General features: G+C 42.5%; 1 protein-coding gene across 1 annotated transcript in view; it reads left to right on the forward strand.

Moving 5' to 3' along the window:
- Positions 1 to 1,765: 1,765 nt before the first annotated feature.
- LOC311146888 (unconventional myosin-IXb-like) overlaps positions 1,766 to 23,438 on the forward strand; it is a 57,562-nt gene continuing 35,889 nt past the window's right edge. The window contains exons 1-2 of the mRNA XM_084183505.1: positions 1,766 to 2,090; positions 10,183 to 11,075. Coding sequence (XP_084039631.1) covers positions 10,257 to 11,075 — 819 coding nt within the window. The 5' untranslated portion in view covers positions 1,766 to 2,090; positions 10,183 to 10,256. The remainder of the gene's footprint in view (positions 2,091 to 10,182; positions 11,076 to 23,438) is intronic.

Consider the following 23,438-nt stretch of genomic DNA (forward strand, 5'->3'; position numbering starts at 1 on the left):
ATCTGGAGGCGAATGAAATGCACACCTATTTAGGCAGCTGGCTAGCAGAGTAGAACACTTGAAAAAGAAAAGGTGAGCCACACACTCTAGGAGTGCAGATCCAATAATGGAAAGGACAGGCCACCTGTAAAATGAACAGGAATGTTCTTTAAAAGACGTGCATGTTCCGACACACATGGGAAGATTACCCTAGATCTGTACCTAGGGGAAACTTCACTCCGGTGCCTGGAACCAGTGTGTGTGTGTGTTATAGAACGTGTAGTTCAGGGCTGTGTACTCCGGTGCCTACTGATCTGGAATCAGTGTGTGTTTGTTGACTACTGGCTCAGTTCAGCAGGAACAGGAGTGGCGCCCAATGTGACATCATCATCTTCATCATCATTATCATCATCACTATCTTCATCATCATGTTGTCATCATCATGTTGTGCAATGTTCGACAATGCATGAAACAGCTATAAACATGTAATAAAAATACCAACACAATAGACCTATGTAATAAATATGCCAACACCTGTCTTGTCTAGTTCTGTCCAGTGTCCCAGGCAACCCAGCTGTCTAGTGAGACTACAGTAAAAAAAAATTAACTTCTCATCTTGATTGTGAAGCACAGAGCCAACACAGTTGTAATATAATACAGTTGTAAAGAAAGTGTCTGCATATGTGTCCTTTAAGTAACTGTTGCCAGTCAGTGCAAGGCGTAACAAAGAGTCAAACAATAAACAGGATAATGTTACACCTGGAAGGAACCTAATCTACAGAACACAACAACCAAAGATTAAACTGATTGGTATTACATACAAAAGGACTTGGTGGGTTCAAAGAAAGCTTTGACATCATACTGAGTTTGTGTCACTTACCATGTTGAATTGAAATTAAACATATCTTTGTGGAAAAATACTTCAGATTCTGTGTCTAAATGCACTATTTGATTACTAGAGGAGCAGTGGAAGTACGGAAAATGATATTGCAGTTAAGTCATTATATCTGACTTTTTATTTCATTGCATACATTTATGAATGAATGATACTAATTGCTGTAGGCCTAGGCTAGTTACGTCATTCTCACTAACCCACTGATAAAACATACTGTATATTGTGGGTGTTCTTATCCCTCCCGTTGTCCTAGGGTCAAAATGACCCGCCACTGTGTTGAACCAACTTTATTTAATTTTTATATTTTGGGGATCATTTGTGAGAAGGAGGCAGTGAGACTTTAAAGAAAGTATCACTGCCTCCTTCTCACAAATGATCCAAAAAATATAAAAATTAAATACAGTTGGTTCAACACAGTGGCGGGTCATTTTGACCCTAGGACAACGGGAGGGTTAAACATTTACATTTGATGGTGGTCTAAACACGTACATAAAAATAAATTGGGTCAATCAATCAAATCTTTCAATCCCAAAGAGACAGTAATAGTGTTAAAACGCATAGGCCTATGTTAAAGAAAAGAACGCGTGTTGTCAATCATCCGATTTGGCAATGTAAGTAATAGACTTTAGGTCGGTTAACGTTGAAAGATCTTTAGTTGACCGAGTTTCAAGGTCCATTGCTGTTTTGTTGACGAAGCAAGACTCGCTCATGATCAGAAGGGTATGATGCCGCGTTCACGTTCTGGTCGGAACTAGGAAACTCGAAAATGTCCGACTTGCTAATTGGCTGAACGCAGCACGTGAATAACTATATCCAGTTAGCAAGTCGAACATTTTCGAGTTTCCAAATTGCGACTTGTACATGAACGCAGCATGTCACCCGCACCTAACCCTTTGATGAAAGCACGTGGACAGAAGATATAGGAAGTTACAATTCGCAAGAACGAGAAAAAAACTTGTCAAGAAGATTTTCGATGACCATTCAAGTTGCATTAAATGTCAGGCGTCCAGTCACTGCCAATCGACTAAAGTATTGTTGCTTTTATTTGTATATTTTGCAATAAGGACGGGAACACCTTTTTTCGATCACGTTTCAGTTGCGCAGGTTAACTAGTTTTCTTATCAACTTGTTTTGTAATACTGGTGGAAAAGGGAGCTTCCCTGTTGTCAATAATGTTCATATGTACAGGATTAAAATAAATGGACCGTCATGCCAGGTGAGGAATAACATTTTATTAGTATTTATGTGGTTAATGTTAGGTGTTAAGTGAGTTTGTGGATGTATAGGCTACTGTATGCAATGTCTGGTTGTAGCCAATACTCACACAATACTACAGTAGTCAAACTAATGGAGTCCCACCTCTTCCCTGGTGAATTCCACAGGTGTAAACTCTGAGCCAGGTATAAGAAATAAAACTGTACTTCATATGGCCACCAGATGGTGGTCTAAACCCGTACATGCAAATAAAATCGTTAAATCCCAGAGACAGTAATAGCTGTTAAAACGCATAGGCTTTTGGTAAATAAAAACAACGCGTGTTGTCAGTTATTCTATTTGGCAATGTAAGTAAAAGCTTTTGGTCGGTTAACGTTGATAGAACTTTAGTTGACCAAGTTTGTTGCCATTTCTGGTTTATTGAAGAAACAGACGCGCTCATGATTAAAAGGGAATGATGCCGCGTTCAGGTCCTGGTCGGAACTAGGAAACTCGGAAATGTTCGACTCGCTTACTCAGTGGTTCCCAACCAGGGGTACTAGGACCCCTGGGGTACTTAGCCTCTCCACAGGGGGTACTTGACAAGACTCATGAGACCATAGGTCTACTGGTAAAATGCACATGAGGGAGTACTTAAGGGGTACTCCGACCAAAGCAAAATGCAGTTGTTGGGTACAGTAACCGAAAAAGGTTGGGAACCACTGTGCTAACTGGTTGAACGCGGCACTTAAATAACTACATCCAATTAGCGAGTCCAAACTTTTCGAGTTTTCAAATTGCGACTAGCAAGTGAACGCAGCATGTCACCCGCACCCAACCAATCAGAAGATGTAGGAAGTTACAATTCACAAGAACGAGAAACTTGTCAAGAAGATTTTCGATGACTATTCAAGTTACATTAAATCTCAAGAGTCCAGTCACTGCCAACTGACTAAAGTATTGTTGCTTTTATTTGTATATTTTGCAATAAGGACGGGAACACCTTTTTCGCTCAAAAATAAATGGACCCTAATTAACGAAATTAAACTACATTCTTTAGTAAGTACCGTACGTATTTTTTACATATTATCCAAAAGGTTGTTGCATGGAAGCCTTTTGCCTAGCGTATTTACTTCACACAAAGTCTCCATAAATTCAAAGCACACGCTTAATTGACACTGCCGGACTGCACACAAGACGCGAATTCAGTTTAGAGTTCCTATCAAAACTGAAAATGTGATTCTGGTCCGTCCGAAGCACAGTGAGCTGAATCCAGAGCCCAGGCCTGGTCCGACATCACAGAAATTAAATGACCACCAAACCCCAAAAAAGCCCGATTTCTAGAAAACAGTAGGCTATATTGATTTTAAACTGGTGTTGAGAATAACGTGGAAGAGGCTAGTGACAGCGGAGTGAGGAGATGAGGAAATAGCCATTGGGCCTAGAAAAAGCGCAGAGAACGGAAAACTCACCTTAGTTATGATCAACTGAATGGTGAAAATATTGGAATAAAGTAGGCTAAAGCAATTATAGACATGTAAAAAATTATTGAAACTCCCAAAGTCATATCCAACAGTTATATACGAATTTAAAGCAATTGTGTGTGTGGTCACCTAGATTATCATTTGAGCATCGTTTTGATTGGGACAGCGCCATCGGGCTGCTTTGAGACTAGTGTGGGGGCTCGTCTAGATACATCAATCAACGTCAGATTTCTATTTTCACTTAATCTCTGTTTAGATATTTGGTAACAATTAGGCTGGGGAAATGTTATCTAAGTTGAGGTGAGTGCTAATGATACTCTTTATTGTAGTTTGCACATTTTATTAGCTGATCAGAACATTTTACTAGCATGTTATAGAAGTGGATTTTGCTCTTCACTCGTGTAGTAGCCTGTCCTACTCCCGACCAAAGCCTGTGACTTGTCTGATAATCAATCAAAGTGATTTCGTTTCACTCAATCTCTGTCTGTATATTTGGTTAATTGATCTCTGGCTGGACAAGTGGAAGTGGTAGCTTATTTATTCATTTGCTCATCTATCACTAATCAGAAACATTTCGCATGCAATAACGTAGCCTAAACAAGTGTATTATTAATATTGATTCGCGTAGTAGCCTTCTATAGCCCTATATAGAGCCTAGGCTATTTTCCTATTGTCCCAATCCCACTGAAACCCCAAATCCTGACTCCTGTCTCGCATGAAATCCAATTTCCTCTCTTCATCTCCCCGTTATTCATGAGCTGATCTGCTGTCTGTATAATCAACTTGATTTTGCCAAATAGAAGATATTCTTTCATTCGTTGGAGGTTATCTAGCGAGCTTAGCAACTTTGGTCATTTGATTCGATAACGCTATGGGCTCCCGAGTGGCGCAGCGGTCTAAGGCACTGCATTTCAGTGCTAGAGGTGTCACTGCAGACCCTGGTTTGATCCCGGGCTGTATCTCAACCGGCAGTGATCGGGAGTCCGATAGGGCGGCGCACAATTGGCCCAGCGTCGTCTGGGTTAGGGGAGGCCTGGGTAGGCGTCATTGTAAATAAGAATTTGTTCTTAACTGACTTGCCTAGTTAAATAAAGGTTAAATAAAATAAAAATAGCCTACTCGGGGTGCGCTCTGTGCCGAGATAGTCTAGACCTACTGCTGAAATGCGCTGAATTAATTAGTATTTGTATTTATTATGGATCCTGGGGTCCAGCAAAATTAAGGCAGTTATACATTTAAAAAACATAACAGATTTCACAACATATTAAGTGTGTGCCCTCAGTAAGGCCTCTGCTCTACTACCACCACATATCTATAACACAAAATCCATGTGTACATGTGTGTATAGTTCGTATGTTATTGTGTGTGTGTATGCATCTGTCTATGTTTGTGTTGCTTCAAAGTCCCCGCTGTTCCATAAGGTGTATTTTTATCTGTTTTTTTTTATATAATTTTACTGCTAGCATGAGTTACTTGATGTGGAATAGAGTTCCATGTAGTTATGGCTCTATGTAGTACTGTGCGCCTCCCATAGTCTGTTCTTGACTTGGGGACTGTGAAGAGACCTCTGGTGGCATGTCTTGTGGGGTATGCATGGGTGTCCGAGCTGTGTGCCAGTAGTTCAGACAGACAGCTCGGTTCATTCAACATGTCTATACCGCTCACAAATACAAGTAGTGATGAAGTCAATCTCTCCTCCACTTTGAGCCAGGTGAGATTGACATGCATATTATTAATGTTAGCACTCTGTGTACATCTAAGGGCCAGCCATGCTGCCCTGTTCTGAGCAAATTGCAATTTTCCTAAGTCCTTCTTTGTGGCACCTGACCACACGACTGAACAGTAGTCCAGGTGCGACAAAACTATGGCCTGTAGGACCTGCCTTGTTGATAGTGCTGTTAAGAATACAGAGCAGCGCTTTATTATAGACAGACTTTTCCCCATCCTAGCTACTGTTGTATCAATATGTTTTGACCATGACAGTTTACAATCCAGGGTTACTCCAAACAATTTAGTCTCCTCATCTTGCTCAATTTCCACATTATTCATTACAATATTTAGTTGAGGTTTAGGGTTTAGTAAATAATTTGTCCCAAATACAATGCTTTTAGTTTTAGAAATATTTAGGACTAACTTATTCCTTGCCACCCATTCTGAAACTATCTGCAGCTCTTTTATAAGTATTGCTGTCATTTCAGTCGCTGTAGTAGCTGATGTGTATAGTGTTGAGTCATCCGCATACATAGACACACTGGCTTTACTCAAAGTAAGTAAAGGGTCTGAATACTTATGTTAATGTTATATTTCAGATTATATATTTTTTTTAAATAAATTTGCAAAAATGTCTAAACCTGTTTTTGCTTTGTCATTATGGGGTATTGTGTGTAGATTGATGAGGGTGAAAAACAATTTAATCAATTTTAGAATAAGGCTGTAACGTAACATAATGTGGAAAAAGTCAAGGGGTCGAAATACTTTCCGAAGGCACTGTATATACAGTGGCTTGCGAAAGTATTCACCCCCCTTGATTTACACAACATGCCTACCACTTTAAATATGCAAAATATGTTTTCTTGTGAAACAAAGAAACAAGAAATAAGACAAAAAAACAGCACTTGAGCGTGCATAACTATTCAACTATTCATAGTCAATACTTTGTAGAGCCACCTTTTGCAGCAATTACAGCTGCAAGTCTCATGGGATATGTCTCTATAAGCTTGGCACATCTAGCCACTGGGATTTTTTCCCATTCTTCAAGGCAAAACTGCTCCAGCTCCTTCAAGTTGGATGGGTTCCGCTGGTGTACAGCAATCTTTAAGTCATACCTCAGATTCTCAATTGGATTGAGGTCTGGGCTTTGACTAGGCCATTCCAAGACATTTAAATGTTTCCCCTTAAACCACTCGAGTGTTGCTTTCGCAGTATGCTTAGGGTCATTGTCCTGCTGGAAGGTGAACCTCCGTCCCAGTCTCAAATCTCTGGAAGACTGAAACAGGTTTCCCTCAAGAAGTTCCCTGTATTTAGCGCCATCCATCATTCCTTCCATTCTGACCAGTTTCCAAGTCCCTGCCGATGGAAAAATGGTGTTCTCGGGGTGATGAGAGGTGTTGGGTTTGCGCCAGACATAGCGTTTTCCTTGATGGCCAAAAAGCTCAATTTTAGTCTCATTTGACCAGAGTACCTTCTTCCATATGTTTGGGGAGTCTCCCACATGGCTTTTGGCAAACACCAAACATGTTTGCTTATTTTTTTCTTTAAGCAATGGCTTGTTTCTGGCCACTCTTCCGTAAAGCCCAGCTCTGTGAAGTGTATGGCTTAAAGTGGTCCTATGGACAGATACTCCAATCTCCATTGTGGAGCTTTGCAGCTCCTTCAGGGTTATCTTTGGTCTCTTTGTTGCCTCTCTGATTAATGCCCTCCTTGCCTGCTCCGTGAGTTTTGGTGGGCGGCCCTCTCTTGGCATGTTTGTTGTGGTGCCATATTCTTTCCATTTTTAAATAATGGATTTAATGGTGCTCCTTGGGATGTTCAAAGTTTCGGATATTTTTTTAGAACCCAACCCTGATCTGTACTTCTCCACAACTTTGTCCCTGACCTGTTTGGAGAGTTCCTTGGTCTTAATTGTGCCCCTTGCTTAGTGGTGTTGCAGACTCTGATGCCTTTCAGAACATGTGTATACAGTGAGGGAAGAAAGTATTTGATCCCCTGCTGATTTTGTATGTTTGCCCACTGACAAAGACATGATCTGTCTATAATTTTAATGGTAGGTTTATTTGAACAGTGAGAGACAGAAGAACAACAAAAAATCCAGAAAAACGCATATCAAAAATGTTAAATTGATTTTGCATTTTAATGAGGGAAATAAGTATTTGACCCCTCTGCAAAACATGACTTAGTACTTGGTGACAAAACCCTTGTTGGCAATCACAGAGGTCAGACATTTCTTGTAGTTGGCCACCAGGTTTTCACACATCTCAGGAGGGATTTTGTCCCGCTCCTCTTTGCAGATCTTCTCCAAGTCATTAAGGTTTCGAGGCTGACGTTTGGCAACTCAAACCTTCAGCTCCCTCCACAGATTTTCTATGGGATTAAGGTCTGGAGACTGGCTAGGCCACTCCAGGACCTTAATGTGCTAATTCTTGAGCCACTCCTTTGTTGCCTTGGCCGTGTGTTTTGGGTCATTGTCATGCTGGAATACCCATCCACGACCCATTTTCAATGCCCTGGCTGAGGGAAGGCGGTTCTCACCCAAGATTTGACGGTACATGGCCCCGTCCATCGTCCCTTTGATGCGGTGAAGTTGTCCTGTCCCCTTAGCAGAAAAACACCCCCAAAGCATAATGTTTCCACCTCCATGTTTGACGGTGGGGATGGTGTTCTTGGGGTCATAGGCAGCATTCCTCCTCCTCCAAACACGGCGAGTTGAGTTGATGCCAAAGAGCTCCATTTTGGTCTCATCTGACCACAACACTTTCACCCAGTTCTCCTCTGAATCATTCAGATGTTAATTGGCAAACTTCAGACGGGCATGTACATGTGCTTTCTTGAGCAGGGGGACCTTGCGGGCGCTGCAGGATTTCAGTCCTTCAAGGCGTAGTGTGTTACCAATTGTTTTCTTGGTGACTATGGTCCCAGCTGCCTTGAGATCATTGACAAGATCCTCCCGTGTAGTTCTGGGCTGATTCCTCACCATTCTCATGATCATTGCAACTCCACGAGGTGAAATCTTGCATGGAGCCCCAGGCCGAGGGAGATTGACAGTTATTTTGTGTTTCTTCCATTTGCGAATAATCGCACCAACTGTTGTCACCTTCTCACCAAGCTGCTTGGCGATGGTCTTGTAGCCCATTCCAGCCTTGTGTAGGTCTACAATCTTGTCCATGACATCCTTGGAGGGCTCTTTGGTCTTGGCCATGGTGGAGAGTTTGGAATCTGATTGATTGCTTCTGTGGACAGGTGTCCTTCATACAGGTAACAAGCTGAGATTAGGAGCACTCCCTTTAAGTGTGTGCTCCTAACCTCAGCTCGTTACCTGTATAAAAGACACCTGGGAGCCAGAAATCTTTCTGATTGAGAGGGGGGTCAAATACTTATTTCCCTAATTAAAATGCTAATCAATTTATAACATTTTAGACATGCGTTTTTCTGGATTTTGTTGTTGTTATTCTGTCTCTCACTGTTCAAATAAACCTACCATTAAAATTATAGCCTGATCATTTCTTTGTCAGTGGGCAAACGTACAAAATCAGCAGGGGATCAAATACTTTTTTCCCTCACTGTATATACTGACACTTAGATTGCACACAGGTGGACTTTATTTAACTAATTATGTGATTTCTGAAGGTAATTGGTTGCACCAGATCTTATTTAGGGGCTTCATAGCAAAGGGGGTGAATACATATGCACGCACCACTTTTCCGTTATTAATTTTTTCGAAATGTTTGTAAGAAGTTTTAAAAAAATTTATTTATTTTTTTTCACCAATTTGGACTATTTTGTGTATGTCCATTACATTAAATCCAAATAAAAAGCCATTTAAATTACAGGTTGTAATGCAACAAAATAGGAAAAACGCCAAGGGGAATGAATACTTTTGCAAGGCACTGTACATACATACATACATGCATGCATGCATTGTTAACACTTTCCGATATTTATGTGCATGTCTCTAACAGGGTTGAAATATTATTTTGTGAACAATCTGCCTATAATAATTAGGATATAAATGCCTGAGCTTGACCAATATGCTTTTCTGAAAGTCAAACATGACCTTTTTCGGATAGAATACTCAAAAAAAAGTATTTTATTTTTTTCTCTCCCAAAAGTTATGAGGTCCAAAAGGCACCGGAGAGTAAGAATGACTCAGCTGTTGAATCTCGTTGTCACTGGACAAAATATTATATTGTAGGGAATGGGGATTAGGGATGTCGTGGGAAAGTTGGTTGCACTGAGGGAATAGAGGTTATTGTCTTAGTGGAACAAATACTGTAGAAAACATTTGTAACCTTTTCTGGTGTCTGCATGCATATAGGCTCGACAGACAAGTATGCACTCACTTCTCTTGGAAGCTGGGTTAATTTGTTGTGTAGTGTCTCCCTTCCCTCACTGCTTCAGTGGAGCTCTATACTGTATAGATACAGTATCCTATTAAATCTCTGCGACTATCAATGGCTGAGCAGATTTATGCTTAAATTAAAGTGGAGAATTGTTATTATAATTCAATGCCACTTTTAAATTCTGATAAATATGGATTTACCGTCATGCAAATACTTTACTTAGATTGCCAGTCTAATGCCATTTGTAATGTTAACAGTGCATTCGGAAAGTATTCAGACCCCTTCACTTTTTCAACATTTTGTTACGTTACAGCCTGATTCTAAAATGTATTACATTAATTGTTTTCGTAATCAATCTACACAATACCCCATAATGACAAAGCGAAAACAGGTTTTTAGTGTGTGTTGTGTGTTGATTAATGAGGAAAAAACCCAATTTAATCAATTTTAGAACAAGGCTGTAACGTAACAAAATGTGGAAAAAGTGAAGGGGTCTGAATGCTTTCCGACTGCACTGTATCTCCCATACTCCTCCCTGACTCTACCGCATTCTTCTCTCTCTCTCCCTGCCCAGTGGTTACATCCTGATTTGGGAGGGCAGTGCCAGTGAGGTATGCTGGAGAGGTCCTTTGTGTGTCAGCCAGCAGGATGAGTGTGTCTGACGGTGTGGTAGGAGCAGCCATCCTGGATGTAGATCAACAACAACAACAGCAGCCGCAGGCCGTCTTCCTCCAGATCTACCCACGTCTGTCCCAGGACACAGCAGCATGTTGTACCCTCCAGGTCAGCCCAGGGGCCACGACGGCCACGGTTATCCAGAAAGCAGGGGCCACTCTGGGCCTGGACATGGCCAGGCCGTACGCCCTGCTAGAAGTCAGGCAGGCTGAAGGGGAGGAGAGGAGGCTAGGGGACACTGAGATGCCTGTGGAGAGGGTGTTGCTTTGGCCCCCAAGGGCCAGAGAACGGCATCCCCAGGAGAAGGGGTATTACTTCATCCTCCAAGCCCAGGGAGGAGAAGGGGCTCTGGGGTCAGGGAGGGGCGGTGGTGGGGTACCTTCACTAGAGGACTATGATGACCTGTGCTGCCTCTCCACCCTGACTGAGGACACTATCCTGGCCGCCTTGCGCCTGCGCTTCTACAAACACAACATCTACACGTACGCTAGGGGCATCCTGGTGGCAATTAACCCCTTCAAGTTCCTGCCCATCTACAACCCTAAGTACATCACGATGTACAACAACCAGCCACTTGGGAAATTAAGCCCTCATATCTTTGCAATGGCGGACGTGGCGTACCACACCATGCTGAAGCAGCAGATGAACCAGTGTGTGGTGATATCAGGGGAGAGCGGATCAGGGAAGACCCAGAGTACCAATTTCCTGATTCACTGTCTGACGGCGTTGAGTCAGAAGGGCTACAGCAGCGGGGTGGAGGGGACCATACTGGGAGCTGGGCCTGTGCTGGAGGTAAGAGTGAGAGGGTGTGTGTTGGGGGGGGTTAGTCCTGCTACAGAAGCGCCATTCCTTTATCTCCAGAGAAGGTTTCATTTCGGCATTTAAAAAGCTGTTGTTATGAGTTTCTCTGGTATCAAGTAATTCAAGATGCAATAATATACTTAAACAATTATATGGAGAGTTGATACAAAGTATTTAATAGATATGGTACCGAATTCAACATAACAAGCGGCACGTGAGTGGCCTCTTGCTCTTTTGAATGATATACATAGAAAATGTCTCAGTTTATATACTGCTTTGCAATCCAATTCTAGCCCACAGTTGCCAACCATTATTGGGTGTCTCTCCCAACTACAATAGTATCATCTTGCAACCCAGTCAGCTTGCACCCCAGTCAGGACATTCCATCACGTACTCATTCTAAGATTAACACAAGTGGGCTCCCTAGACCTCCTGTAACGCAGACTTTCTGGCACCCACCAGTGACATAAATAAATGGAATGTCCTCATCCTCAGAATCCTATGTAACACGTAATATCAAACAGATTAACAAATCCTGTGTAAACCCGTCATATCAGCCATAGTGTACCCTTGGATACCAACTGCGGTAGATATACACTACATTAACAAAAGTATGTGGACACCTGCTCGTCAAACGTCTCATTCCAAAATCATGGGCATTAATATGGAGTTGGTTGCCTCTTTGCTGCTATAACAGCCTCCATTCTTCTGGGAAGGCTTTCCGCTAGATGTTAGAACATTGCTGCGGGGACTTGCTTCCATTCAGCCACGAGCATTAGTGAGGTCGGGCACTGATGTTGGGCCTGTTTCGCAGTCGGCGTTCCAATTCATTCCAAAGGTGTTCGATGGGGTTGAGGTCAGGGCTTGGTGCAGGCCAGTCAAGTTTTTCCACACCGATCTTGACAAACCAATTTTGTATGGACCTCGCTTTGTGCACGGGGGCATTGCAATGCTGAAACAGGAAATGTCTTCCCCAAACTGTTGCCACACAATTGGAAGCACAGAATTGTCTAGAATGTCATTGTATGCTGTAGCCTTAAGATTTATCTTCACTGGAACTAAAAGGCATAGCCCGAACCATGAAAAACAGCCCCAGACCATTATTCCTCCTCCACCAAACTTTACAATTGGCACTATGCATTCGGGCAGATAGCGTTCTCCTGGCATCCGCCAAACCCAGATTCATCCTTCGGACTGCCAGATGAAGTGTGATTCATCACTCCAGAGAACGCGGTTTCACTGCTCCAGAGTCCAATGGCAGCAAGTTTACACCACTCCAGCCAACACTTGGCATTGGGCATGGTGATCTTAGGCTTGTGTGCGGCTGCTCGGCCATGGAAACCCATTTCATGAAGCTCCCGAAGAGCAGTTCTTGTGCTGACATTGCTTCCAGAGGCAGTTTGCAACTCTGTAGTGAGTGTTGCAACCGAGGACAGATGATTTTTAACACGTTTCAGCACTCGGCGGTCTCGTTCTGTGAGCTTGTGTGGCCTACGGCTGAGCCATTGTTGCTCCTAGACATTTCCACTTCACAATAACAGCACTTACAGTTGATCTGGGCAGCTCTAGCAGGGCAGAAAGTTGACGAACTGCCTTGTTGTGTGCTTAATTTTATACACCTGTCAGCAACGGGTGTGGCTGAATTTGCCGCATCCACTCATTTGAACTGGTGTCCACATACTTTTGTAAAAATAGTGTAACTTCATCCCCCGGACCTAGCGGTCATACATACAGTACGTAATAAGACCATTATTCTTCATTGTGAGTTGAGGTGGAATTTTGTGATTTTATTCTTATTGTTTTAACGGAAAACCAATAACAAAATTGCAGTTTAAACAAAAAGCAAAATTGTTCATTTGTCCCATCCCTACTCTGGATGTTAATAAAGCATTAGAACACTTCATAATAAAGTGAGAAGTGTTACTGAGCTAGACTTGTATCCAGAGGCGAGATCCCGGTCAGAGCTGCAGTAGTTTGAGTTTTTCTTTGGGTGAAAAGTCTTCAGATGAGAACTCGGCTCACTATGCAATAGATGAGGCACTCTAGGGCAGACAGAAAACCATGTACGTAAGTAGAAAACAAACACACACACACACACAGAGAGAGAGAGCTTACTGTTTGCACCTGAAAGTGTGGCCTCCAACCTACCCACTGCAACCACTAACGTCACAAACAATATTTAATGTTTCATTGAATAAGACCTTGTTGTTTCTCTGTTTGTTTATCACTGCTATGTTTATCACTGCAATGAGTAACCAGACAAACAGTTGTCTCTCCAGTTTTGTTTCCTATTCAGTTTTCAGGGCTAGTGAGCAAAACATTTTCTGCCAGAGCTGCATTCCAGCTGCTGAGTGAATAGTGCTCAGTCAGGATTGATGGGGGAACAGCTTTTCAGGGAAGCACGTACCACTCGTCTCTTTACCACAGACAATGACAGTGATTTCTTCTGTAACAGCCAGTCAGCCAGCTAGTCACTCTAACTCAGTTATGCTCTGGCCAATGTTCCCTCCCTCCTGGAGCAGTCCCATGCAGAAGAACTGCAAGCCCACGCGGACATGCACGAGATTGAACTTCACTAAAATGTACACTATCTGTCCTCTACTTTGGAAATTGGGATCAACATATTAACAGTCCCTTTCAATGCAACAAACCAAATCTAACTGCAAGACTGAGTTGGTGATTTTGTTGTAGGTTGAGGAGCGCATCGGAGTAACCTTATTCTATTTCACAGGCATGAGCTGTTTTTCCATCACCAGTGGTCGGAGAGTAGCCTATATGCCCATTTGAGATCACAGAACATAGCCGTGTGTGCACATTTGTTGATATTCTATCCTAGCTTGTGAGTTACTAGCCCGGTTATAGCTTATTTTGCTCAGCAATGGGGGAGTGATTGCTTCCTACAAGAGCACAAAACTTGTACATATCTAACTGTCTTTGAAAAGCAGGTCAGGTGAGCTATTGTTTGTCTTAAAGGGAAAGTGTCCTATTTTGAGACAGGCATGAAAATGCAAATAAGCCAATAGGCAGAGGGTAGCACACATTTCTGTGTGATTCTCTGTATGGTAATAATAATAATAATTATTATTATTATTATAACAATCAATTTAAAGCTGGTTCTTGCATCATCTAGCACAATACAATGAAACTTTCAGTCACCTATTTGGCCAATTGTGACAAGTAAAACATAATACCTAAAATGGTTAATGTCAAGCCAAGCATAATGTTTTTATAAAGTCTCATGGATTGTTGGCCTACATTGAACACCACATATTGGCTATTATAGGCAATATCATTACATTTACATTTTAGTCATTTAGCAGACGCTCTTATCCAGAGCGACTTACAGGAGCAATTAGGGTTAAGTGCCTTGCTCAAGGGCACATCGACAGGTTTTTCACCTAGTGAGCTCGGGGATTAGAACCAGCGACCTTTCGGTTACTGGCACAACGCTCTTAACCACTCAGCTACCTGCCGCCCCATCATAGAAGTCAACAGCTACACTACCGGTCAAAAGTTTTAGAACACCTACTCATTCAAGGGATTTTCTTTATTTTTACTATTTTCTACATTGTAGAATAATAGTGAAGACATCAAAACTATGAAATAACACATATTGAATCATGTAGTAACCACAAAAGTGTTAAACAAATCCAAATATATTTTATATTTGAGATTCTTCAAAGTAGCCACCCTTTGCCTTGATGACAGCTTTGCACACTCTTGGCATTCTCTCATCCAGCTTCACCTGGAATGCTTTTCCAACAGTCTTGAAGGAGTTCCCACATATGCTGAGCACTTGTTGGCTGCTTTTCCTTCACTCTGCGGTCCGACTCATCCCAAACCATCTCAATTTGGTTGAGGTTGGGGGATTGTGGAGGCCAGGGCATCTGATGCAGCACTCCATCACTCTCCTTCTTGGTAAAATAGCCCTTACACAGCCTGGAGGTGTGTTGGGTCATTGTCCTGTTGAAAAACAAATGATAGTCCCACTAAGCCCAAACCAGATGGGATGGCGTATCGCTGCAGAATGCTGTGGTGGCCATGCTGGTTAAGTGTGCCTTGAATTCTAAATAAATCACAGACAGTGTCACCAGCAAAGCACCCCCACACCATAACACCACCTCCTCCATGCTTTACGGTGGGAAATACACATGCAGAGATCATCAGTTCACCCACACCGCGTCTCACAAAGACACGGCGGGTGGAATCAAAAATCTCAAATTTGGACTCCAGACCAAAGGACACATTTCCACCGGTCTAATGTCCATTGCTCATGTTTCTTGGCCGAAGCAAGTCTCTTCTTATTGGTGTCCTTTAGTAGTGGTTAGTAGTGGTTTCTTTGCAGCAATTCAACCACGAAGGTCTGATTCACACAGTCTCCTCTGAACAAGTCTCTCACTGTTGCCGCTTGCTACAGACCCCCCTCAGCCCCAAGCTGTGCCCTGGACACCATATGTGAACTGATTGCCCCCCATCTATCCTCAAAGTTCGTACTGCTTGGTGACCTAAACAGGGATATGTTTAACACCCCGGCCAACCTAAAATCTAAACTAGATGCCCTCAATTTCACTTGACATTTCACTTGGTAGGGTTGTACCTACCAGGTACAACCCTACATCTGTAAACATGGGCACCCTCATAGATATCATCCTGACAAATCTACCCACTAAATACACCTCCGCTGTCTTCAACCAGGATCTCAGCGATCACTGCCTTATTGCCTGCGTCCGTAATGGGTCCGCGGTCAAACGACCACCCCTCATCACTGTCAAACGCTCCCTAAAACACTAATATAATAATAATAATAATATGCCATTTAGCAGACGCTTTTATCCAAAGCGACTTACAGTAATGCGTGCATAATTTTTTTTGTGTATGGGTGGTCCCGGGGATCAAACCCACTACCTTGGCGTTACAAGCGCCGTGCTCTACCAGCTGAGCTACAGAGGACCACACTTTAGCGAGCAGTCCTTTCTAATTGACCTAGCCCGGGTATCCTGGATGGATATCGATCTCATTCCGTCAGTAGAGGAATGCTTTCCTCTCAATCTTAAATAAGCATGCCCCGTTCAAAAAATTCAGAACTAAGAACAGATATAGCCCCTGGTTCTCCTCAGACTTGACTGCCCTTGACCAGCACAAAAATATCTTGTGGAGTACTGCATTAGCATCGAACAGCCCCCGCAATATGCAACTTTTCAGGGAAGTCAGGAACCAATATACACAATCAGTTAGGAAAGCACAAGCTAGCTTTTTCAAACAGACATTTGGATCCTGTAGCACTAACTCCAAAAGGTTTTGGGACACTGTAAAGTCCATAGAGAATAAGAGCACCTCCTCCCAACTGCCCACTGCACTGAGGCTAGGAAACACTGTCACCACCGATACATCTACAATAATCGAGAATTTCAACAAGCATTTTGACCTGGCTACCACTACCCCGGCCACCAGCTCTGCACCCTCCGCTGCAACTTGCCCATGCCCCCCCTGCTTCTCCTTTACACAAATTCAGACAGCTGATGTTCTGAAAGATTCTGAAAAATCTGGACCCCTACAAATCAGCTGGGCTAGACAATCTGGACCCTTTCTTTCTAAAATTAGCTGCCGAAATTGTCGCAACCCCTATTACTAGCCTGTTCAACCTCTTTCGTAACGTCTGAGATCCCCAGAGATTGGAAAGTTGCTGCGGTCATCCCCCTCTTCAAAGGGGATGACACTCTAGATCCAAACTGCTACAGACCTATATCCATCCTGCCCTGCCTTTCAAAAGTTTTTGAAAGCCAAGTTAACAAACAGATCACCGACTATTTCGAATCCCACCGTACCTTCTCCGCTATGCAATCCGGTTTCCGAGCTGGTCATGGGTGCATCTCAGCCACGCTCAAGGTCCTAAACGATATTATAACCGTGATCGATAAAAGACAGTACTGCGCAGCCGTCTTCATCGACCTGGCCAAGGCTTTCGACTCTGTCAACCATCGCATTATTATTGGCAGACTTGGTTTCTCAAATGACTGCCTCGCCTGGTTCACCCAACTACTTCTCAGATAGAGTTCAATGTGTCAAATCGAAAGGCCTGTTGTCTGGACCTCTGGCAGTCTCTATGGGGGTGCCTCAGGGTTCAAATCTCGGGCCGACTCTATTCTCTGTGTATATCAATGATGTTGCTCTTGCTGCTGGTGAAGCTTGGATCCACCTCTATGCGGACACCATTTTATATACATCTGGCCCTTCATTGGACACTGTGTTAACAAACCTCCAAACGAGCTTCAACGCCATACGACATTCCTTCCGTAGCCTCCAACTGCTCTTAAACACTAGTAAAACTAAATGCATGCTCTTCAATCGAACGCTGCTTGTACCCGCCCACCCGACTAGAATCACTACACTCGGCGGGTCTGACCTAGAGTATGTGGACAACTACAAATACCTAGGTGTCTGGTTAGACTGTAAACTCTCCTTCCAGACTCACATTAAGCATCTCCAATCAAAAAGTTAGATCTAGAATCGGCTTCCTATTTCGCAACAAAGCCTCCTTCACTCATGCTGCCAAACATGCCCTCGTAAAACTGACTATCCTACCGATCCTTGACTTCGGGGATGTCATTTACAAAATTGCCTCCAACACTACTCAGCAAATTGGATGTAGTATATCACAGTGCCATCCGTTTTGACACCTAAGCCCCAGATACTACCCACCACTGTGACCTGTACGCTCTTGTTGGCTGGCCCTCACTACATATTTGTCGCCAAACCCACTGGCTCCAGGTCATCTATATATCACTGCTAGGCAAATCCCTGTCTTATCTTAGCTCACTGGTCGCCATAACAACACCCACCCGTAGTCTGCGCTCCAGCAGGTATATCTCACTTGTCATCTCCAAAACTAACACCTCCTTTGGCCGCCATTCCTTCCAGTTCCAAAAATCTCTAAAGCTGAAGACTCTTATCTCCCTCACTAACTTTAGGCGTCAGTTGTCAGAGCAGCTTACCGATCACTGCACCTGTACACAGCCCATCTGTAATTAGCCCATCCAACTACCTCATCCCCATATTGTTATTTATTTTGATAATTTGCACCCCAGTATCTCTATTTGCACATAATCTTTTGCACATCTATCATTCCAGTGTTAATACGAAATTGTAACTATTTTGCACCATGGCCTATTTATTGCCTTTTCTCCATAATTTACTACATTCGCACACACTGTATATATATATTTTCTGTTGTATTTTTGACTTTATGTTTTGTTTACCCCATATGTAACTCTGTGTTGTTGTTTTTATCGCACTGCTTTGCTTTATCTTGGTCAGGTCGCAGTTGTAAATGAGAACGTTCTCAACTGGCTTACCTGGTTAAATAAAGGTGAAATAAAAAACAGTTGATGTTGAGATGTGTCTGTTACTTGAACTCTATGAAGCATTTATTTGGGCTGCAATTTCTGAGGCTGGTAACTCGAATTAACTTATCCTCTGCAACAGAGGGAACTCTGGGTCTTCCATTCCTGTGGCGGTTCTCATGAGAGCCAGTTTCATCATAGCGCTTGATGGTTTTTGCGAGTGCACTTACATTTTAGTAATTTAGCAGACGCTCTTATCCAGAGCGACTTACAGTTAGTGAGTGTATACATTATTTTTATTTTATTTTTCATACTGGCCCCCCGTGGGAATCGAACCCACAACCCTTGCTCTACCAACTGTGATACATCCCTGCCGGCCATTCCCTCCCCTACCCTGGACGACTTGTGCGCCGCCCTATGGGTCTCCCGGCTACGACAGAGCCTGGATTCGAACCAGGATCTCTAGTGACACAGCTAGCACTTCGATGCAGAGTTCTTGAAATGTTCCGTATTGACTGACCTTCATGTCTTTAAAGTTTCTCTTTGCTTATTTGAGCCTACCTTGTCACAACACAACTGATTGTCTCTAATGCATAAAGAAAGAAAGAAATTCCACAAATTAACTTTTAATAAGGCACACACCTGTTAATTGAAATGCATTCCAGGTGACTACCTCATGAAGCTGTTTGAGAGAATGGCAAGTGTGTGCAAGGCTGTCATCAAGGCAAAGGGTGAATATAAATAAATAAAATAAAATGCCATTTAGCAGACGCTTTTATCCAAAGCGACTTACAGTCATGCGTGCATAAATTTTTTTTGTGTATGGGTGGTCCCGGGGATCGAACCCACTACCTTGGCGTTACAAGCGCCGTGCTCTACCAGCTGAGCTACAGAGGACCATTTATTTGGATTTGTTTAACACTTCTTTGATTCCATATGTGTTATTTCATTGTTTTGATGTCTTCACTATTATTCTACAATGTAGAAAATAGTAAAAATAAAGAAAAACCCTTGAATGAGTAGGTGTTCTAAAACTTTTGACCGGTAGTGTATATCTATGTGAAAATGTCCCACTGGGCACAGACGTTAGTTCAACGTCTAGTTTTGATTTACATTTGGTTGAGTTGTCATCTAACGTGAATTCAACTTGAAATCAACAAAAAGTTAAACCATGTCATTGGATTTAGGATCAAAGTTGGGTGAAAAAAAATACAAAATTCCCTTGCGCTAACTTTTTTTATTGAGATTTTGTGTCAATGGCCTACACACAATACCCCATAATGTCAAAGTAGAATAATGTTTACATTATTAACGACTTACATAAGGCACAAAGTAGGGCTGTGTCCCACCCTATCCCACCTCTTCCCAAGATGCAGTCTGTTCCCATCCCTACCCAAGGTGCAGTGCAGGCCGCATCAGGTAGTTATAGCTAGATTCTTATTCTTATCTCTGTAAACAGGTCCAACAGGTTTCTTGTCTCTGTTTTCTCACTTATTTCCCGACAGACGGTTATCTCAGTTTTTCCTCTCCTAGTGTGTGTCTCGCGCTCTTGTTCACTATACTTTATTGACATGGAAAGTAAAACACTTAGATTGTCAAAGGAAACATATCGATGGTCAAAGACAGGAATATTCTAGACTGTTTGTAATTAAGCAATAGTAATAATAGTGCTAATCATGTTAACAGCAATTACAATCAGAAATGAACAATAAACATTATACTCACAAAAGTTTAGAAAGAATAGAGACATTTCAAATGTTATGTTACTGGAAATGTATGGTGCTTTAACAATGCAAATAGTTGGAAGTATGAAAGGGAAAATAAATAGACTGATGATTATAGTTTGTATTTACAATGGTGTTTGTGCTTCACTGGTTGCCCTTTTCTTGTGGCAACGGGTCACAAATCTTGCTGCTGTGATGGCACACTGATATTTCACCTAATAGATATTGGAGTTGATCAAAATTGGACTTGTTTTCAAATTCTTTGTGGGTCTGTGTAATCTGAGGGAAATATGTATCTCTAATATGGTAATACATTTGGTTAGGAAGTGCAGCTCGGTTTCCACCTCACTCACGTACTCACTTTGACCAAATGTCCATCATAGCTTGATGGTTTTCTGGTCAAGAATAAACAGTAGCCTAGTTTATATAATGTGTATTACTTCCTTTCCCCCTTCAGGGAAAATAGTTTGTCAGGAAGTCAGAGGAGCCATACAGGGTAGTTACTAACTACAGCTTTGTTTGTTTACAGTGCTTCTGCGCTCTAAGTCTTCATTAGCCGGTATTCAGTTAATGATTATCCATGATCTCATTACACTGGAAAATGGTATAACTGTGTAATTACATTGTATGCATGATGTCCAGTCATTAATGAGGATGACCATTTTCTCTTGCTCTGCAGTCTGCACTAATAAACAACCGATTTCTTCATCCCGTCCGCACCCGCAGCTTTTCATACTGCACCCTCTGGCTTTCTGTCCGACTCCCACCCGTTACCTCAAGGACTGGTCCCAAACCCAACCGCAGTCCCGCAATGTTATTTTAGGCATATGTGACGCAGCTCCCTTGCCAGCCATGGTCCCAGCAATGTTGTGCCCTATAGGCAATATCAAAAATAACCTAAGAAATAGCCTAGGTTAATTGACCAGAGATTCTCACGTGGCCCATTCTATTAAGCTATCAGTATTACTGGGCTATATCAGCCAATAGACTAGACTTAGTTTGAAGAGAGCAGAGTTGGAGAGACTTGCACTTTATCTTGAGCTCTTTTTATAGCCTACCTTTTAGGAGTGGGACGATGTTCAAATGGAGACATATGAGTGATACATTTTTATTTCTAGACAATGTAGTAAACTATTGTCTAATCATATTTAGGAAGTAATGTGATTACTCCGTGTCCCCCTCCAATCTTATTCATTATGATCTAAAAGGCTAAACTGATCCTAGAGCAGCATTCCTATTGCCTCTTATCCAGACTCCTTGCGCCGGCCAAACGTTACGGCATGCTCACGGACGTTAGTTTCTTATCCGCATTGAGTCTGGATCTGAGTACCTCCCCGACCCTTCACCGAATGCGAACACATTCGGTGCCGTCTGATTGGTCCAGAAACCTTTGGATTTGGCCAGAGCCGGAACACGCGTGGGTATAGAGGCAGTTTGAAAGTTCGTCATTGGCTTTGATACTGTGATTGGTTAGAAATGATCCCATCGATGATGACTTTGTTTTGTCAAAGGCCCCTATTGCCCCTCATCACCACAAACAACTTCAGTGATGGCAGTCTCAGACTAAAGTATGTAGCGAAACAACAGAGCAGCAGAAGAATTTAGTGTGAGTCGTCAGGCTAGCACTTCTACTCTGAGACATTTTTATTAATACAAACCCAGATTATCTACAGTGTTTTGGACAAACCTCTGGTGTCCTGATGGACTCCCCATTATGAGAGTTAATGCTATGATTGCAGGGAGCTAGGCCCCACTTCCCTCTATCTGAGAGCATACCAAAAACTACAGTCACTTCACATGGTTAGGAGACGTAGGCCTACAATAAACTTGTCATTCCAGAGTTGGCCTACAGCAAACCCTCAGGCAGTGATCATTTAGAGCTGGACATTTATTCTCTGTGAATTGTTCTTCGGTTTAGCCCCATGTCACTTCCTTGAACACAGCAGAGGCAAACAGAGATGTATGGTTAGGAGCACTATTTTTAAGAAACACACAAGACCAGGAGCTGTTGACTATATTTCTAGCAGCCAGGTCCCTATGTTTAGGGTCTAGTTCGTCATTTTCTGGGTTTGTTTCGTTTGTTTCAGAGTTCCTCTGTCCCTCACATGCGTCATAGTTCCTATTTGTGCAGAACAGAAAAGGCTATTTTTTTCTGATTTAATATCTAGGTTTGACATTTACACTTGATTTCTTTGTCAGTTAGTTGTAGTGAATTGAAAACCAGGAAAAGAGCTAAACAATAGATGGGCGATGGCACCTCGCAGTGGAGAAGAATGGCTTGAGAGAGTAGCTGATTGGCTGGTTATTGTGTGAGGGAGGTGTTGGCTGCTGCTCTGTTCGGGCCCTATCGAGAGAGAGGGAAAGAGGAGTGGAGAAACCAGAACAAGCCCAGACATATTTCCACATATTTCTTGGTGGAAAGTAAAAGTTGTGTTTGAAAGATCTGAAAGAGGATGATAACTCATAGTGTTTACTGCACTGTGGAGAGGAGGGATAGGATCAGGGTGTTCAAAGTAATAAAGTGTGTACGGAGGCTGTATAGAGGCCTGTGAAGGCACAGCCCTGTCCTGTCAAGACAGGATCCCCTACTGTACTGTGGCCCTCATTGGAATCCTCCAAAACACAACCACCTCAACCCAAATACTGTTCTTCTGTAGGGGTGGAGTCTGGGTCATGTTCAGTGGGCCCAAAATGGTGGGGGGAAAATGTAAACAGAGGTAACTACCTAAACATGTCCAGTTAGACGGTCATTTTATGTAATGTGTTGAAAATATTTTTAAAAATGTCTGAGAAGAAATATAGTCATTTTCATGTTGCTGTTTCTACATTTTTTGCTACGGAGTTAGCCTACCTAATACGACCCTGGTGTCTTCACACAACTGTAACATGTGATTAGTCAACCATTGTGTTATCTGAATGCATCTATTAACCAGAGCTAAACAGCTGTGTGTGTATGGGGGGGTGGGGTGGGGTGGACTGGACGGGACGGGACTGGACTATGTAAAATAAGTGCTGTAATTTCTAAATGGTTCACCCGATATGGATGAAAATACTCTCAAATTAAAGCTGACAGTCTGCTCTTTAACCTCATAGTCGTTGTATCATTTCAAATTCAATGTGCTGGAGTACAGAGCCAAAACAACAATATATGTTCACTGTCCCAATACTTTTGGAGGGGGGTGTGTGCGCGTGCATGTTTTCCTACATTATCAGGACCAGAATATCCTGACAAGGTAAGAAAACAAGAAAGAATGTGAAAAGTCCGGATTTTTTTTTTTTATCCATGTCCT

This window comes from Coregonus lavaretus (genome assembly GCF_964263955.1).
Source record: "Coregonus lavaretus genome assembly, chromosome: 19".
In the NCBI taxonomy this organism is placed as follows: domain Eukaryota; kingdom Metazoa; phylum Chordata; class Actinopteri; order Salmoniformes; family Salmonidae; genus Coregonus; species Coregonus lavaretus.